Source organism: Pectinophora gossypiella, chromosome 28 (assembly GCF_024362695.1).
Source record: "Pectinophora gossypiella chromosome 28, ilPecGoss1.1, whole genome shotgun sequence".
In the NCBI taxonomy this organism is placed as follows: domain Eukaryota; kingdom Metazoa; phylum Arthropoda; class Insecta; order Lepidoptera; family Gelechiidae; genus Pectinophora; species Pectinophora gossypiella.
The window spans coordinates 5,271,251-5,289,786 of record NC_065431.1 but is presented as its reverse complement, the minus strand read 5'-3'; the positions used below and the strand labels follow the sequence as shown (position 1 = coordinate 5,289,786).

The 18,536-nt window shown below is 38.9% G+C and overlaps 2 protein-coding genes across 3 annotated transcripts; one reads left to right on the top strand and one right to left on the bottom strand.

Moving 5' to 3' along the window:
• The first annotated feature begins 2,844 nt into the window (after window positions 1–2,844).
• Window positions 2,845–3,289, top strand: LOC126379289 (U6 snRNA-associated Sm-like protein LSm2). The gene has a single exon (XM_050027997.1). The coding sequence runs from the start codon at window positions 2,892–2,894 to the stop codon at window positions 3,177–3,179; it is 288 nt and encodes a 95-aa protein (XP_049883954.1). The 5' UTR covers window positions 2,845–2,891; the 3' UTR covers window positions 3,180–3,289.
• Window positions 3,290–6,235: 2,946 nt separating this feature from the next.
• LOC126379247 (peroxisomal biogenesis factor 19) lies at window positions 6,236–18,233 on the bottom strand. 2 transcript variants are annotated; one of them, XM_050027941.1, is made up of 8 exons: window positions 18,098–18,233; window positions 17,508–17,663; window positions 16,614–16,664; window positions 15,945–16,039; window positions 15,245–15,370; window positions 11,383–11,537; window positions 10,834–10,954; window positions 6,236–9,926 (listed from the first exon to the last, which is right to left on the bottom strand). In XM_050027941.1, the coding sequence occupies exons 1-8, from the start codon at window positions 18,159–18,161 to the stop codon at window positions 9,816–9,818; spliced, it is 879 nt and encodes a 292-aa protein (XP_049883898.1). In that variant the 5' UTR covers window positions 18,162–18,233; the 3' UTR covers window positions 6,236–9,815. The 2 variants fall into 2 exon arrangements, with proteins under 2 accessions (XP_049883898.1, XP_049883899.1); XM_050027942.1 differs by having other exon boundaries at window positions 11,383–11,534.
• Between the last annotated feature and the right edge of the window lie 303 nt (window positions 18,234–18,536).

The following is an 18,536-nucleotide window of genomic DNA, read 5'->3' as shown; positions in this document are numbered from 1 at the left end:
GCGGCCTTATTGCTCTAAAGCAATTTCTTCCAGGCGACCACCAAAAGGAAACAAACATTTACAAACAACTTGGATGCGGGATGGTGCAACAAAGACGATCCGTGCTTCGGAAGGCACGTTGGTCCCGGTTACTATTTACAGATGTAAGTACGTAGTCGTTACATGAGTCGTGAGTCGTGTCAGGGGCCTTTGGCGGCTCAATAGTAACCTTGACACCAGGGTTGATGAGGTTGGTAATCCACCTCACAACCCATAGTGGTAGTAATGTCAATCGCCACTTATTAATCACGTTGGTGTAACAAAAATATCGGTGAGGTGTTGGTACGATCACGAGTACTAATATGATACACTCTGAAACCATGTCACATTAACTTTTTTTACAAATTACACCGTAAGTCTCACTAAATGTCAAATATGATAGTGCGACAGGGTTCTAAAGTGGGTACATGATATTGCTCACGACTGTACTTAGTTCATCTTACGATGGATGTACCTCTGACTACCCCAATCGGGGTATATTCGTGAGCTTATGTTTTAAAATTAAAGTCTACCTACCCCGGAAATGACGTACCGTGAAGCATGTATAAATGTTCCGTGAAGACACAATAGGGTAACCATGAATTAAATTAAAAACTTTCTTTTACCTGAATGCGTGTGGTTTGACCGCGACCTTTGCTTGGTTGGTGTTCACCTTCACCGAAAGATATCTACTTAAACATGGAAATGTCAAGATTTCTGAGCTTCAGACCCTTAAAGATAAACATAAACAGTGTTACCACAAAACACAAACTAAAAATAAACTAGGTTTGAAATAGTATTTCGCGCTACGAAAGAAGTCGGCGGATTTTTATGAAACTAACTTGACAAGTCATAATAATTCTCTGCAGAATCTGCGACAGTAGCGCCACGCGGCCTTCGGGACTTCTTTCGTATACGGATTATATGTATTTTAAACATAGTTTATCTTAGTCTTTGTTTTGTAGTAACACTGAAAGATTTTATTGTGTATACATTTGGGTACAGTTAAAAATAAAGCCTTTGCATATACACATTTCACATAAACAATGACATAACACATAAGAAAGAGAGAGAAAACAAAATCAACAAAAATCTATTAAAGAATTATTATACTTACAAGATTCATAGAGCAACACGGACCTCTGTTCAAGATTACAAACCAAAAGATATCACCCTTCCCCTATATACGAAAAGAGATTATATGGAAATGTCAAGGCTCCGAAGAAATGAAATAATTTCTGGGCTTCCTCAACAAGGTTTAAAACGTAGGAACGATATGAATCATTAATGTAATAATATTACTTTGGTTGAGCTCATTCATCTCCTTAGCATTATTCCGTTCTTCACAGGGTCCACTTACCTAACCTGCGGATTGGGATCCCCTGGGGATCGGGTTAGGGGATCCCAGTAGACGAAATGGATTCGACAGGTCCAGTATTTACAGAAGGGACTGCCTCTCTGAACTTCCAACCCGCGAAGGGAAAACCAGACCAATACAGGTTAGGTCACATACCTCCGAAATGCATTTCTAGGCAATGTGGGTTTCCTCACGATGATTTCTTTCACCGCTGAGCATGTGATAATCATTTATGATCAAAACATGAATTCGAAAATTATTGGTTTAGGCCTGTGCTGGATTCGAATCTGCGACCTCAAAGGGAGAGGCAAGCATTCTACCGATTGGGCTACTACAGCTCTAATCTGGTTCCACTTTGGTTAACTTCATTACTGCCAAGAAACGGGGGATATCTCAACATTTTTTTTAACTTTTGAACTGCCTGTGGGTCCAGTGGTTGCGCGTTGGACTTGTTGTTGTTGTTGGATCCGGAGGTTCCGGCTTCGAATCCTGGTGGTTCATATCATAAAAATCACTTTGTGATCCCTAGTTTGGTTATGACATTACAAGCTGATCACCTGATTATCCGAAAGTAATATGATCCGTGCTTCGGAAGGCACGTTAAGACGTTGGCCCCGGTTACGAATTACTGATACAAGTGAGTCATCGTTACATGAGCCATGTCAGGAGCCTTTGGCGGCTGAATAATAACCTGACACCAGGGTTGATGAGGTTGGTAATTCACCACACGAGCGTAACCCACACGATAGAAAAAGATTTTCTGCTAGCCGTCATTTTCAAACTTAGATAGGATTCAGATAGGTTCTAACGCGAATTGGCTTATGCACCCAGGGTCTAATTGAGAACCTCTTTCTTGTTTGAAGTCGGCTTAAAATACTTAACTTTGTTCGTAATCAGGTAAAAATCTATAGGTAAAAAGTTACAATAAATTGGCAACTCTGTTTTTGTTTTTTTTATTACTTTTGACTGACATGGCTTTTTGGTGGGAAACGGGAACGGGACAGTTGCTTTCTTCATTGAGTAATCTAAATAATTAATACGAAGTGGTGTTTTGTGGTTAATGATCGCATTAAGTTAGTCGGAAGACATTCGCGAGTGTTATTATATTGGAGTATTCAATAAACAAAGTGTATCTGCCTATTTTCGCTTCGTGCCAGGAAGCCGCTTCATAACTGAAAAGTTTATGCGGACTTTTGAGTTAATTCGTTTGTGGTTCGGAATAGGAGTCTACTCCGAGGGTGGGGGCTTAGGTTTCATCATCATCATCACCTTTCATAATTTCATTAATCATCAAGAAAAAAATACGTCAGACATGGCTGTATGGGCATAGTTCCAAAGGGAACTGGCAAGGCAAAGGCCCTCAGAACAAAGGCCTTACCTCAGAACAATAACTAACCTTCGGGGAAAACCAAAACAAAAAAAAAAAAATTGACTGACATTGACAACTAATACATTTTTGACAATCGAAAAAGCGGCAGGAAACGTTTCCGTGAAAAGTCGTTTATTTACCGCAATAATGTTATTTTACTCATTTTTCAAGTCGCTTGTTGGCAAAGACGTGGTCGTCGAGCTTAAAAACGATCTCAGTATATGCGGGACATTGCATTCCGTGGACCAGTACTTGAATATTAAGTTATCCGATATAAGCGTCATAGATCCGGACAAATATCCACATATGCTGTCAGTGAAGAATTGTTTTATACGAGGCTCTGTTGTGCGGTATGTACAACTACCAGCAGACGAAGTAGACACCCAGTTACTCCAGGACGCGGCGAGGAAAGAAGCCACAGTATCGACAAGATAGAACACATAACCTCAAAAATGTGAAGCTAAGTTTTGGACCGAGTGTAAATACTACTTTTAAGTACAAGTTTTCTCTATAAAGTGACTCCTCAATAAATGTATTGCGTGTAATCTTTGTTTTAATTTGTAGTTTGAGCTTTCTCCATAAGAATTAAACAAAATTAAGGGCCTTTAAAAAATTGCTTTGTGTGATGAACCATTGAGCATATTATACTCACTATGTAGTAACTCCTTTTTTTCCTTTTGCCCATTATAGGGTCAGGCTAAGATCGTAAAACCATGCTGCCTAAAGTACCTCTATCTGATTGAAATGTATTATGGCTAAGTCAAAATGAACAAGGAAATCCTCAAAAGAAGTTGTTACTTCAAAATTATAACTTCTTTTTTTAATTTCTATTGGTGTCTAGTTTGGCGACTAATGTTTTGAGTAGAAAAAAAATTGTATGATAATTATAAGTAATCCTTATCATTTTTATTTATTATTTGTGAATTGAGAGGGCTCAAACTAATGCAGCCCAAAAGGCCACTGTAACCTAGTAAAACTGTAATCTACATAAAAAAAAAATGTTTATTACTCTTACCGCAAAAATCTACTGTGACCAAACAATATATAGATGGCGTTGTACAGCTTTAACGTAATATCTATTTTCTCATTACTCGGGTACATAATTATTCCAAAATACAATGTAATGGCATAGAAAAATAATTGTTGCGTGATATTTGGATCACATTATGCATAAAATTAATTTGCTACCTATATTGCTTCTCTTTATTTTGACCAGAATAATAATGGGTGGAAAATGTGTTCTGCCTGGGTGTAATAAAAAGGGTCATCATTTATCCCTAAAAACAAAGATAAAAGATGCAGCTCGTTCCTGGTTCAACAGGTTTCCTTGGCAATAGTGCGCGGTAACGCGACCAGTATAATGGGCACCTTTGAACCGGGTACGAAAGGGGGCGGTATTTTAGACTGACTAGTGTTTGTGTTATAATTTGAAATGTTTTAATTATTCGTAATTTTAAGTGACAAATTGTATAAATTAATGATAAAATGAACATTAAAATATACACACATAAAAAAAAAAAAGATGCATATGTCTGTAATCCATGAAATTAGTTTAAACCAAGGAAAATCTGCACAGCTCCATCTATGTTGTTTTTGACGAACTTACCCTGGAAAGTCCCTTATTGATTATATTTTTTTGATCCTGGTATGGATAACACATATTACTTAAATAAAACTTCATATTGGTAACTAAAAGTTTATTGTTTTTCTAACAACGAAACTTATACAATACTACAATACAATAACAATAAATAAAATAATTTTAAACACAATTATAATGAATCAAATATTCTATGTGTCAAATAATTTGTGCCGCTGACCATTTTAAAAGATGTAAATTTTACATTGTGTTGTAAAAATTAAGGTAATTTTAATACCCATTTTCTTAATTTAAATGATGAAAAAGAAATACACCAGGCTGTATGGATGAAGTCTTTTGTCTATCCCACATGAAAAGTATAGTTAAAAAACTGAAAATTTCAGAAAAAAAATGTGTAATATAAAAAAAAGTGGTTATTTAGATTTCACGAAACCACGAAAGAAGTCCCGCGACCGTGGCGCTAGCGTCGCAGATTCTGAATAGCATGGTATAATTAAACACGGTATGCTCAAAAGTGACAGCTAGCATTTCAAGGTTAGCCCAGCTGACGTAATCTCACCCTCCGTTGCCATTTTTAAAAATAAATTACCAGCAACTAATGTTTTTAATTTACTTTTTAATAAAAGATTTGCTTACAATTTTAATCTTTGGAATGTTGGGAGATACCATCATCATCAGCCCATTAACGTCCCCACTGCTGGGGCACAGGCCTTCCCTATGGATGGATTAGACCGGGCCTTAAACCACCACGCGGGCCCAGTGCGGATCGATGGTTATTAACGACTGTTAATGCAGCCGGGACCAACGGCTTAACGTCCCTTCCGAAGCACGGAGGAGCTCGAGATGAAAACTTTTTTTTGTGGTCACCCATCCTAAGACCGGCCTGAGCGAAAGTTGCTTAATTCCAACAATCGCAGACCGAGCGCGTTTACCGCTGCGCCACCGAGCTCATCAGTTGGAGATACCAATTTAATGGTAACACTCATGTAACATTTACGTCATCAAACGGCCAGTAATGGCGGCTTTTCATAGGATTGAGCATACCTCGTTTTGTTATAGCATGCTGAATAGAATTATTATGACTTGTCGATTAGTTTCATTGAAATCCGCGGGACTTCTTCCGTGGTGTGGACTACAGACAATTTTTAATGTTAAGGGTTGCCAGATTTCGGCTATCTTCGATAAATACAGGGTGTTAGTGACAAGAAAAGAAAATAATTAAAAAAAAAACACTAATATTTTCAACAGGAAATTCAATTAAGAATCATGGCCTGAATAATCCCCCTCGGTATTTGTTACAGTGTCACTAACACCTTGTATTATGTTGCTTTTTAAATAGCAATTTAAAACAAAATAATGCAATTAGAACTGATTTAGAAAAAGCAATTTGAAATCACAAAATATATCGATTTTGTTTGTCAAATATAATTCACCATTATGTTATCTTCGGCACTAAAATAATAATTATATAATTATACACTATTGAATGCGTAAAAAACACCTCCACCAACCCGCAGTGGAGCAGCGTGGTAGAGTATGCTCCATACCCCCTCCGGTTGATTGAGGGGAGGCCTGTGCCCAGCAGCGGGACGTATATAGACTCTTATGTTATTATACTGTTTGCATCTTGGACATGAAAACCTAATCACAGAATATAAATATGAAAAATATGAGTAACATAAAAAGAACGCATTTTGTTGAGTGATTTTAAAATATTTTACGAATTACTCAGTACATTTCGAACACATTCATTATCATTGTTTTAAGTTTACGCGGTTATTATCATAATTAAAGCACATAATAACGGGTTCTTACCGCGTTTAAATGGGGATATGAGACTCCCAAGAGAGAGAGCCAAAAGAGAGAGGAGTCTCATATCCCCATTTAAACGCGGTAAGAACCCGTTATTATGTACATTCATTATCGTTCAAGTAAAATTTTGTCATTTCTTTTATTCTCATTACCATCTTTATCGGCCTACAACTTACTTTTATATCAGTGCGACCGTTCTAAAACTAGCCATCTTTTTCTTGCACATGTCGTAAGTGAAGGACGACACCATTTTGACAGCTGTCAAAGTTTTTTTTTAGCTGTAATTTTTCAAGCTATCAAACTGTTTTTATACTCCAAGAAACCTTTCTTGATTCCGTTCTCAGTTGAGGCGATCTCAAGATCTTATTTATATTTTTTTTTTCTCCTCGAACTCTGCTCAAAATATTCCTTATCTGGGTGAATATCAAAATGTCGGATTCCGACATCCTTTCGGATCCTTTTGGATCCTTTTTCATGTCGGAAAACAATTTTTCACGAAAAAATAATATGAAAGTTCGCCACCAAACTTGGCACATTTTGATATTCACCCATCTCAGAGTTTACTCCAGTAAGGCATGACGTCATTAATTTCGTATTATCATGTTGGCAGTATGACATGCTCGACTCCAGTGAGTAAAGTCCTCAAGTACGTAAATGTCAACTTAGGGCGGTATTAATAAACTAATCTCAGCTTCGAGACTGCCCTCAAGATCATGTCAATGTGACAGTTCTCATATAAAAACAGGGACTTGAGCATGACCTTGAGGGCAGTCTCAGCTGAGATTCGTTTATTAATACCACCCTTAGAATACCAAAATTCTCAGCTGAGGCCGAGTCGAGTGGAGGAAAGGTCGGTAGTCCATCTTCGAATACTTATGTAAGTCCTGTCAATTAGTTCCATTAAAATCCGCGGTATTTTCGCGGCGCGGTCTCTACGGATATTTCTTGCACTACATTAAAAAAAATGTTACGAAAACAGGGGGGTTAAAATGGCCACATCGAAGCAATTCATCTAAGAAAGCAATATTGCTATTTGACATTTGTTTGCGTTGCGCACTTACTTTTATATGCGCAAATGTCAAATTGCAATATTGCTTTCTTAGATGAATTGCTTCGATGTGGCCATTTTAACCCCCCAGGTTGTAATTTTGGTGATGGCATGGCCCTGGCTACCCCATTAGTCACGCGTTACGTACTAGTTATCATATAATATAGTATAAATATGTATATAAAACATTTTTTACATTCAATTCAATCAAGCATAACCCACATTTCAATCCCATATAACCATAATAGCACAATTAATACCGTTCTAATTCGATGCAAAAAGAATTATAGATTATACCGATTGATAATTTAAAAAAAAAAACCCAACTTATCGGGCCGTCCCCTCAAGGCATGTAATAATTTTATTTCAGTATGTATAAATTCGTTTCTCGTTCATTATTTTTTATTATTAAATGGAAAAAATAACGACTCTGATACACTTTCCCGTTGCAAGCTATTCGCTCCTGTGAGAGCGTGCCGCGCTGTTGCGCTTTAGCTGGCAAAGTTGCGCGCTGTTGTGCAACGTTGCGCGCTGTTGTGCAACGTTGCGCGCTGTTATGCAACGTTGCCGGACATGTTGCCTAGTAGGCTTTAGCTTTACCCACCCAATACGGATTACTATAGCGTGATTATATCAATGTACCATAAAACAAATCTAAAATCTCTGCATCGAAAGGTAGTGTCATAGTGATCGAAATGTGAAAACATCACGCTAATTAACACACAGGGTGAACAGACATCACAGTCTATGGTGCGTGAGGGACATTTCAGGCCACATTTCCTTAAAAAAATAGATGGCGGTACGTAATAATTACCAATTTTCTCACTGCTCGGGTATTTTATATACGTTGAAATACGTATTAAGTTGCTACCTAAAGTTGACGACAGGTCGACATGGCAATCGGGGCATGAGGTGAGCCGCGGAGGCGGGGTCGCCCCGCACACCCGCACAGTCCCCGCGGCGTCTTAGTCTTAGTGTCGCACGAGTCCGTATCGACCGCGTTTATCGATTATAATCTCGCTCACATAATTTATTACTATTGTGTTTTAAAAATGGCTACGGTTGCATCTTCGTCGCGTGTTCAAGCAAAAAAAACAATAATTCAATGGAAAATGAAATGGAATATTTTATTATAAAAGTCGGAGATACCGGTGACGAAGATTCTTTAAGTTTTTGTAGCGATACGTTAGATGATTCAGATGAATAAATATTAACTTAAATGAAAACGTGGTATTATTTTATTCACATTTTGTTACATACATAATAAAAATATATCGATATTGAAAACGTCACGTCACTAGAGAACTGCCATGTCGACCTGTTGTCTACAGTATATTGCTTCTTTTTATTTTGATCAGAATAATAATGGGTGGAAGATGTGTTGTGTCTAGGTGTAATAACAAGAGTCATCATTTATACCCAAAAACAAAGATAAAAGTTGCTTTTTTATGTCTGTTATCCATGAAATTTGATGGTTAAATGAAGGCAATGTGGTAAAGTGCAATCTATATTTTTGTTAAGGAACGTGGCTTGGAGAGTCCCCGATTTCTCGGCAAATCATTATGGTACGATCATTGTGAAAAAAAGAAGTAGTGCGACATTTTGTCACGTTTTTCTATGACGTCACAGTGTGCGTGAGGGTCTCCCGCCTGGAAGTAATCTAGCGTGGCCCACATGGAAGTCTTTAAATAGGCTCCGGACACAGGTTGGCCGCTGCAAGGATAATCTCTGCAGGTGGGGATACCTGGTTGATGGTTGCGATGATTGCGAGTGTGGAGTATCACCACAAACTATGGCTCACCTTTTGTGCTGTCCTAAGTGCCCTAACACCTGCACTATTAAAGACCTGTACGAAGCCACTGACAATGCCGTAAGCGTGGCCAAGTATTGGTCAGCAAAAAATTAGTTTCGATCGCCATCGATTCGCAAAGAAGAAGAGACAGTGTGCTTTTCATACAAACTCCTTAGTAATTCCGTGTTTTGACGTTTAGTTTAGTAAAAAGTAACTGATTTGACTAGTTGGAATTTAGCCTATACCGAGGGCCATTAAAAATTAGCAGCATAGGCACTTGTAAGTTTAGAACCCTGTCACATTGGACATTTGGACATATTGCAACAAATTCTCACTGAACGTCAAATGTCGTTAATGCGACCATGGTATAAGAAAACTACGTAAGCTCAAAAGTGACAGCTAACATTTCAAGGTTAGCCCAGCTGACGTCATCCCACCCTGTGTTGCCATTTCGTAAAAAATAAATTACCCACGTCCAATGTTTTTAATTTAATGAACTTTTTAATGATTTTATAATATGTGACAAGTAATAGTAATTAAATACACTAGTCAATGATTCACTTAATTTTCATTAATAAAATTTACGTCCTTGGAATGTTGGAGATAACAATTTAATGGTAACACAGTGGTGACACTTACGTCATCAAAGGGCTAGTAATGGCGACTTGTCATAGAATTGAGCATAGGTACCTGGTCTACTTATACCATGAATGCGACAAGGTTCTTACACTTGTAACTTCCAAACTGACACAATGACCGTACGATCGCCGTTTAAGATACGTCCATACACTCGCGGTGTCCGGCGCGGCCCTCCTCCCGTTACATGAGGCTGCACTGGCTGGGGTCCTGCCCCGTCGGCGGGGCGAAGCCCTGCGGAGGCACGGCTATGTCGCCCACCAGCTCCGTAGGCGGCTGGCCTAGGTCTTGCATCTGTGAAATGAAATAATTGACAAATCAAATACTTACAAGGTGTTAGTGACATCGTAAGGAAATTTGAGGAAGATTCAGGCCATGATTTTGAGCTGATATCAAGTGGAATTTGTCGTCGCAAAAGTGTGAAACTGAAAATATGTTTAAAAAACACAAAAAATTCATGATTTTCTCCAATAAAATCCACTTGACATCAACCCTGTATACTACACTAACACCCTGTATACTTTATTGTACCAGAATATAAGAAAATAGTTACAAAAGATACTAGGCATATAGGTTGATATATCTTCTATCGTGTGGGTTGTGAGGTGGACTACCAATAATAATTTATGATTCATACATGAATTCGAGAACAAATTCGGCAATCATTGGTTTAGGCCTGTGCTGGATTCGAATCTGCGACCTCAAAGTGAGAGGCAAACGTTCTACCAATTGGCTCCTACCACCAGTAAACAAAAAATAACTCTTTATTGGTGTGGGCTAACACCAATAGAGATTTTTCATGAGAGAAATTAAATGGATGACCTTTCTTTCTTTATTTCAGCTGCCCTCTTGTCGGTGGAGTAATCGCCATTACTCCATAGATAGGGCGTGTAGAATGGTCGTTGCCCCAATCGCCTTCCGTTCCGCAGTACACCGACCAATTTCTCAATCGGTGATGTTCTAGCTAGAGCCCTACCAGAATCCATTTCCTCGGCCTCCAACCAGTACTGATACCGCTGCTGCCCGGCATCAGGGGTGCGCTTTTGAAGTAGCGGCGTCTACTCGCTACGTCACAAGATCGTCATAGAACCTAAGTAGCATTTTATAGGTTAGCCCGTCCCAGTGAGCTACCCACTACGTTCTGGTAGCCCTGTCGTTGTTTGGTCGGGGACTGCTTATTTTTATATTCGCATGACCTCACCTTCTGCATGAGGTCCAGTACAGTCTCGAATCGTTTCCTCCTGACATCCTCAGGGTCTGACTCCTGTTCGGGCTCCAATTCCGCGCACACTTTCAGCATCAGCTCCTGTTGTTTTGAGAACCTGATGGACAAATGGTGGAATGAAAATAAATATTATACGGATGTATTTTATTAATTTATTCAGACGGAGATACGGTTCGCCACCTATCACGTTGATCTAACAGAAAGCAGGGGTACTTGTCCACTAACTCCCTGAGCTTGGGGCACAATACCTTGAATAGAAGGGAGTGTAAGCATGTTTACCTGTCATGCTCTGCGGCATCGATCTTGCCCTTATTCTCACCTGGTCAGTTGGGGTACTTGTCCACTAACTCCCTGAGTATGGGGCACAATACCTTGGATAGAAGGGACTGTATGTATGTTTACCTGCCATACTCTGCGGCATCGATCTTGCCCTTATTCTCAGCTGGGCAGTTGGGGTACTTGTCCACTAACTCCCTGAGCCTGGGGCACAATACCTTGAATAGAAGGGAGTGTAAGCATGTTTACCTGTCATACTCTGCGGCATCGATTTTGCCCTTATTCTCAGCCAGCCAGGCGGGGTACTTGTCCACTAACTCCTTGAGCGAGGGGTACAACACCTCTTTCGATAGAAGAGACTGCATCATCCCCTGCATGAAAGGGACGAACATATTGCCGTCCTGCTGGAAAGAGAGTTTATTGTGACACATAGGTGTATAAAAATCATTAAAACTGTAAGTAAATCTTTTACTCTCTCTCTCTCTCTCTCTCTTTATTTAAGAGCTGCGCTCTTGTCGGTGGAGTAATCGCCTTCATTACTCCATAGATTTTAGATTTGAGACTATCGTCCTATTTCGCTAGCAACAACGATTGCTAAGGTGCTGGATAGTGTGCTTACCTCTGAATTGGAAAAATACGCCAACATACAGGATGCACAGTTCGGGTTCCGACCTGGACTCTCGACTGAAAGTGCTATAGTAAGTCTTAAGCATACTATCCAGTACTACACTGATCGTAGGACGCCGGTATACGCCTGCTTCCTGGACCTCTCCAAAGCCTTTGACCTGGTGTCATATGATGTGCTTTGGAGGAAGTTGGAGAGGAGGGGTGTGCTGGAGGAAGTGCAAAATATGCTCAAGTTTTGGTATGCTAACCAAACAAATCAGGTCAAGTGGGCGGATTCCTTATCGGATGCGTATGTGTTGGAATGCGGGGTTAGACAGGGGGGGTTGTCTTCTCCCAAGCTTTTCAACATCTACATTGACGATCTCATTGTGAAGCTGAGCAGCATGCGTGTCGGTTGCAGTATAGATGGAGTTAGCACAAACAATATAAGCTACGCTGACGACATGGTGCTGCTCAGCCCCACGGTGGGGGGCCTTAAGGATTTGTTGAAGGTCTGTGAGGCCTATGCTGTTGAGCATGGTCTCAGTTATAATGTGAAAAAGACTGAATACATGGTCTTTGAGGTCGCGGGTAAATGTTCCCATAACAACACCAGCGTTTCCCTTAATGGTATGAATATAAAACGGGTAAATAAATTTCAATATCTGGGGCATGTTATAACCGGCGACCTCAAAGACGATGATGACATTGAAAGGGAGCGCAGGGCTCTTGCGGTTAGGGGTAATATGCTGGCTCGCAAATTTTCTCGCTGTACGGATGATGTCAAGGTCACGCTTTTTAAAGCATATTGTCAAAGTAGGTACACGGGAAATCTGTGGGTTGGGTACACCAAAAAATCGCTTGAGACCCTGCGTATACAGTATAATAATGTCTTTAGGATGATGTTGGGTCTACCGCGTTTTTGTAGCGCTTCGGGGATGTTTGCGGAGTATCAGACCGATGGTTTCGAAGCGATCTTACGCAAAAAAACTGGCTCCCTGCTCACCCGGTTGAGAAACAGCCCCAACAGCATCCTGAAGACATTAGCTGATCGATACACATCGCCGCTTTGGAGATGTTTTGTGCGTAGGGTGACGATCACGGGAAATTACCCGTTCACGTGATGGTCATAAATGCGTGCAAAATATAATTTTCGTTACTAACAATAGTTTCATAAGTCACATCTTACTAACATAATGGCCCCGATTCCTGCAGACATCTCTTAATTTTACTTTAAGTTATACCTGTCATTTTCTTATCCGCCGAAAAGGAAAGGGACGGATGATTGACAGCTCTTAATTTTAGGAAGAATGAGTAAATAAATGAATAACCCGGGCGAATTTTTAGACGGTTGTTTTAGATTTGTGCTTAAAATGTGCTTAAAATTGACGTGTGTTCCATAAATTTTATGCTTGTCGATTACCCGTCCCTTTCCTTTTCGGCGGATAAGAAAATGACAGATATAACCTAAAATAAAATTAGATGGTGTTTACAGGAATTAGCACCAATATGGATGTAATTTTTTGATCCGAAATAAACAATTTTATTTATTATTTATTTATAGATAGGGCGCGTAGAACGGTGGTTGCCCCAATCGCCTTCCGTTCCGCAGTACACCGACCAATTTCTCAATCGGTGATGTTCTAGCCAGAGCCCTACCAGAATCCTTTTCCTCGGCCTTCAACCAATCAAAATTGCCTTGTAAAGTACGGTCACGAGCATTAATATTAGTGATGTTCCGAATATCCGTATCCGTATCCGCGGATATCCGAGATAAAAGAAAAATCCGTATCCGTATCCGTGTCCGTTACTTTTCACGCGGATCTTTTACGGATCTTTTTCAGGTGATTAAGAAGAATTATTAAATAAAAATCTATAAAATTCCACGGTGTCACACATAACCATAACCAAAACAATAGTACTACCCGCGCAATGCAAGTTAAAACGTGTCCTGCCTGACGTTGCGGCGAGCGAAGACGTCAACTATCGTTTCAAGGTCGCGGGCGCCGACACCAATCGAATAATATCGAATAAATAGAATAGAATAGAAACTTTATTTGCGTCAAACATGGTGAATAAGGTGACAAGTGGGTATTAGAAGTATTAAGTAGTTTTTTTGTGGGTATTGGATTGTTCGTATCCGCGGATCTTTACACAAAATATCCGTATTCAGATCCGTATCCGCGGATATACATTTTTAACGATCCGGCACATCACTAATTAATATGTATACAGTTTGGTACCATGTCACATTAACTTTTTTGACAAATTGAACTGTCAAATATGTTAGTGCGACAGAGTCCTAAAGTGGGTACATTATATTGCTCATGACTGTACATCAATTAATTGGAAACGGAGGGTGAGATGACGTCAGCTGGGGTAACCTTGAAATGTTAGCTGTCACTTTTGAGCATACCTGGTTTTATTATACCATGGTAGAGACTTTATTATTGGTAGATTGATGAATGTGGAGGAAGCAAGAGAAGTATGTCAGGATCGAAGCAAATGGAATTCCATAGTCTCTGCTTACCCCGGTGGGAAATAGGCGTGAGTTTATGTATGTATGGTAGAGCCTATAAGGAACTCCCCCTTGCATGTTACAGAAATAGTATTTGCCATTTTTATATTTTTTATTTTAATCTTCTTCTATCGTGTATCATCAACCCTGGTGTCAGGGTTACTATTGACCCGCCAAAGGCCCCTGACATGGCTCATGTAACGACTACTTACTTACATCAGTAACCGGGACCAACGGCTTAACGTGCCATCCGAAGCACGGATCACCTTACTTACGGACAATCAGGTGATCAGCCTGTAATGTCCTAACCAAACTAGGGACCATAAAGTAATTTTCGTGATATGTCCCCACCGGGATACAAACCTGGGACCTCAGCATCGTGAGCCCAACGCTCAACCACTGGACCACGGAGGCCGTTAGAGAAGTAGACCACAGAGTAATTTGATTACTTTATAGATTTCTGCATGCTTGGAGATGTGCGGTCACGAGTATTAATATGATACACTTTGAAACCATGTCACATTAACTTTTTTGACAAATTAAACCGTAAGTCTCATTAAATGTCAAATACGATAGTGCGACAGGGTTCTAAAGTGGGTAAATGATATTGCTCATGACTGTGCGTCTGTGTCATTACGGTGTTAAGTGCTCTGTGGTATGACAACGCGCGTCAAACGCTTCATCTGGACAGGCTCTAAGGGTAGGTACACACATAGTCGGTTCGGCATAGTCGGTTCGGCAGTATTAGCTGAACAACAAACCATAAAACCATAATTTTCGTGAGGTCGTTATTTTTTTTTTATTTATTCATTTGGATCAACCAACAACGATGCAATATGGTTTAATAATTAATATTACAATATTTGACTTGGTAATTGTACCACCAGCGGCGTTGACCGCATTTTACTAAATAAGTAAAGAGGAAGCAGATCGAACCTCACACTATTACAATAATTAATTTATTTTATTTTAATATTAACAACATACCTGTCCACCTTCCCCCAGGCTGAAGCTGTTGAACATGTTGGCCAGGTCCTGGTCTGAGAAAGGCGTCTGAAGGTTCTCCGCGTTGCTGCTGAGATTCTGCAGGGTCTGCGAGATAGCCGCTGATACCTGGACAACGGGATTGAGAATTTACTACCCAGGGATCTGAAGGATGTACAGTCATGAGCAATATAATGTACCCACTTTAGGACTCTGTCGCACTAACATATTTGACATTTAGTGAGACTTACAGTACAATTTGTCAAAAAAGTTAATGTGACATGGTACCAAAGTGTATACATATTAATGCTCGTGACCGTACTACTGATGCGAGTTTCATCGTGTCACTTAGAAATAAATTTTAAGAAACTAGTATTTTAACTTTGGCATCACAATATGTCTTTGATATCATATCCTAAATTTAGTTACATTATCCACCGGTTTAGTTTAGTATTAACGTAATTGTATAATTTTCTATATCAAATAGGTACTTCATTTTAAACCTAAGAAATTAAACGACTATTAGCATTTTCATTAATAACACCGCCTACATTAACGATATGGCCAAACGTTGATTGAAATATCATTAAATGTTGACGTTTCAACGATATGGTCAACTTAAGTTGGCTATTTCATGAAATATGACCATTTGATGAAATGGCCAATACTACGATCTGGCCACGACATATGTATGTGTTCATACCTCATCGATTTTCTCCTTGACGGCGGGGTCGCTGGTGGGTTCCGTCGGCTCGGAGGCCGAGTCCCCGGGCGCCTTCAACACCTGCGCGGCCGCCTCTATATGTACACGCGAATATTTAGCTCACACTACAAAGTCAATTGTTTGAGAAGAGAATGTTATGTTTCGATATCCAACGGGAATAGTTGCCCTATAGGTCTAAGTTCCTATAGCCAATATGTCTTTATATTTGGGCTATTGAATGGTAATAGAACTAGAATTTATTCCGTATTTTTTTCAGAATAAATAATGGTTGAAACAAAACCTCCAGCCAGCGGTAATCCAAAAATTTTGTATTATAGGCCGGGTTCCAACTAACGCGGAGATGGGCGGAGAAGATCGGAGATGTGCGGATTTTTTTGTTAGTCACAAATAGCCCGCATACCAATTTTCATCTTACTACCTTGAAAATTGCGGAATGCTCCTTACAAACTTCCACCCCCTATTTTAGGGAAGTGGAGGGGTTAGAAAGAGACAAAATACAGCCTATGTCACTCTCCATCCCTTCAACTATCTCCACTTAAAAATCACGTCAATTCTTCGCTCCGTTTTGCCGTAAAAGACGGACAAACAAACACAGAGACACACACTTTTTATATGGTTTAGTATGGATATGGCTATGTAGGTACTCACCGGCCATTTTGCTAAATGTCTGTGCAATTTGGTCCTGTGATATCTGGTCCTCTGCAAGAGATTAAAAAGTCAAAATAAAAAATATGTGAAAGCTGTCAATAGTATGGGAATAGTTTTAATCATCTTGGGATGGTCAATAGTATGAAAAATTCATACACAAACATACATAAACTCACGCCTATTTCCCACCGGGGCAAGCAGAGACAAAAAATAAAAAACCAAAAGAATAATTCATGAAAAAAAAAAACGTTTTTTTTTAAATATTTTTCAATTCTATACTTTTGCGAAGGATTATTTAACTAGAACTCAGAATCATGGGCTGAATTATCCCCCAAACTACCTGTATGTACTTGTGTGGGGTGTAAGTGATATCATATCGAATACAGAGCGGAATGATTCAGCTTATAATCTAATTCTGAGTTCATATCAAGTGATATTTTGGAAAATTGAAAAATATCAAAAAAGAAAATTAAAAAAATCATGAATTTTATATTAACTCAGAGTCATGAGTTGAATCATCCCCCTCAGTATTTGATATGGTGTCACTAACACACTATGTGTTCAGCTACTTATCTTGAGATTGACTTTGTCGTCCTTGTAATGATAGTATTCCTACAGACACTTAAAAATTTTACTCATTAATTTTAAATGTCAATCCCTTTTAGGCGGATAAGAAAATGACATAAAAAATTACATTGTACAATCAAAGAACAAAAGTGCAGTAAACAGTGGTGAAATTATGAACCATTTGTCATAATTACAAAATTTATGTTTTTGTAGGTGTTTTTTGTCTATTACAGAAACAACATGTAACCAGGACATTGTTCGTTTATTACTTTGCAAGAAACTGATTGGACTTTTGCACCTTATGGTGACACAAAACGTAATACGAACCAGGGACTCCGCTAAAGCTTCCCAAGATAGCGGCCATGTTGCTCTCAAACTGGGCTGCTGCTTCCTTGATGAACTCCTCGCTCCACATGTTCTGTGGCACGGCCTCCGACCCCGGGGCCGAATCTTCTGGCTTCTTTGTCATGTCTTGGAGAGCACCTAGTTACAGATACGAAATATTATGACAATTTAGAAGCAATTAATCACAAATTGAATTGAAATATTATGACTTGGAATTCATACTAGATTTAAACATAATAAAAAAAAAGTTACAAAAAACGTATCTGTTGGTGTACATATGGTAATGATGTAAAAAAAAACTGAGTTACTTATAATTTGAGTAGGTGCTCAAGGTTGGACGAAATATTTAAATCATAAATACGTGCATTTTTTTAACCTCAAACTTTTTAGGCAGCTGATAATAAAAAATGTAACACGTATACTATATTTTTTTTCAAGTGTCAGCATTGCAAACCCAAGAAACCCTAATATAGCCCCTAAAATAGATCGCCTACTAAAATTTACATAGTCCAAAATAGGTTATAGGTTGTGTAACAGTGAATACACCTATTTTACGTTTTGAAACCACTTACTGTCCAGTAAATCGTCCAATTCAGGATCGACGTCCTTTTTTTCCATTTCCTTTTTATCCGACATTGTTAATTAATAAGAAATATTAATTGAAAAATTATAAAAAATATTTAGAAATTGACAATTCGACTTTGAAAATCGCTGTCATTCATTCAATGTCATATGATATTGCAGATTTATCATTCGTTCATTTTGAGGGCTGCGCTGAAGAGATTGTGCAATTTTATCGATAAATTATACTTTTATTAGATAGAACAAAAATAAGAAGAATATTTACATGAATTTATAATAAAAACATGAATAAAAAAAATTAAATAAAAGACAACATTCTCATATTAAGTTGAGAACTTTTGAGCATCTCATTTTTAAAGTCAAGTTGCTTATTGGTTGGAAATTATATTCGTAGGATTTACGTTTCTTGTTATCCCAAGCATGATTTTA

Excerpts from the sequence above, each read along its gene's own strand:
- LOC126379247 (XM_050027941.1), bottom strand. The coding sequence starts at position 18,161 with ATGTCGGATAAAAAGGAAATGGAAAAAAAGGACGTCGATCCTGAATTG. Across the intron at positions 16,665-17,507 it reads AAGCTTTAGCGGAGTCCCTG|AGGACCAGATATCACAGGAC; the intron begins GTTCGTATTACG and ends AATCTCTTGCAG. Across the intron at positions 10,955-11,382 it reads GATGCCGCAGAGTATGACAG|GTTCTCAAAACAACAGGAGC; the intron begins GTAAACATGCTT and ends TTTGTCCATCAG.
- LOC126379289 (XM_050027997.1), top strand. The coding sequence starts at position 2,892 with ATGTTATTTTACTCATTTTTCAAGTCGCTTGTTGGCAAAGACGTGGTC.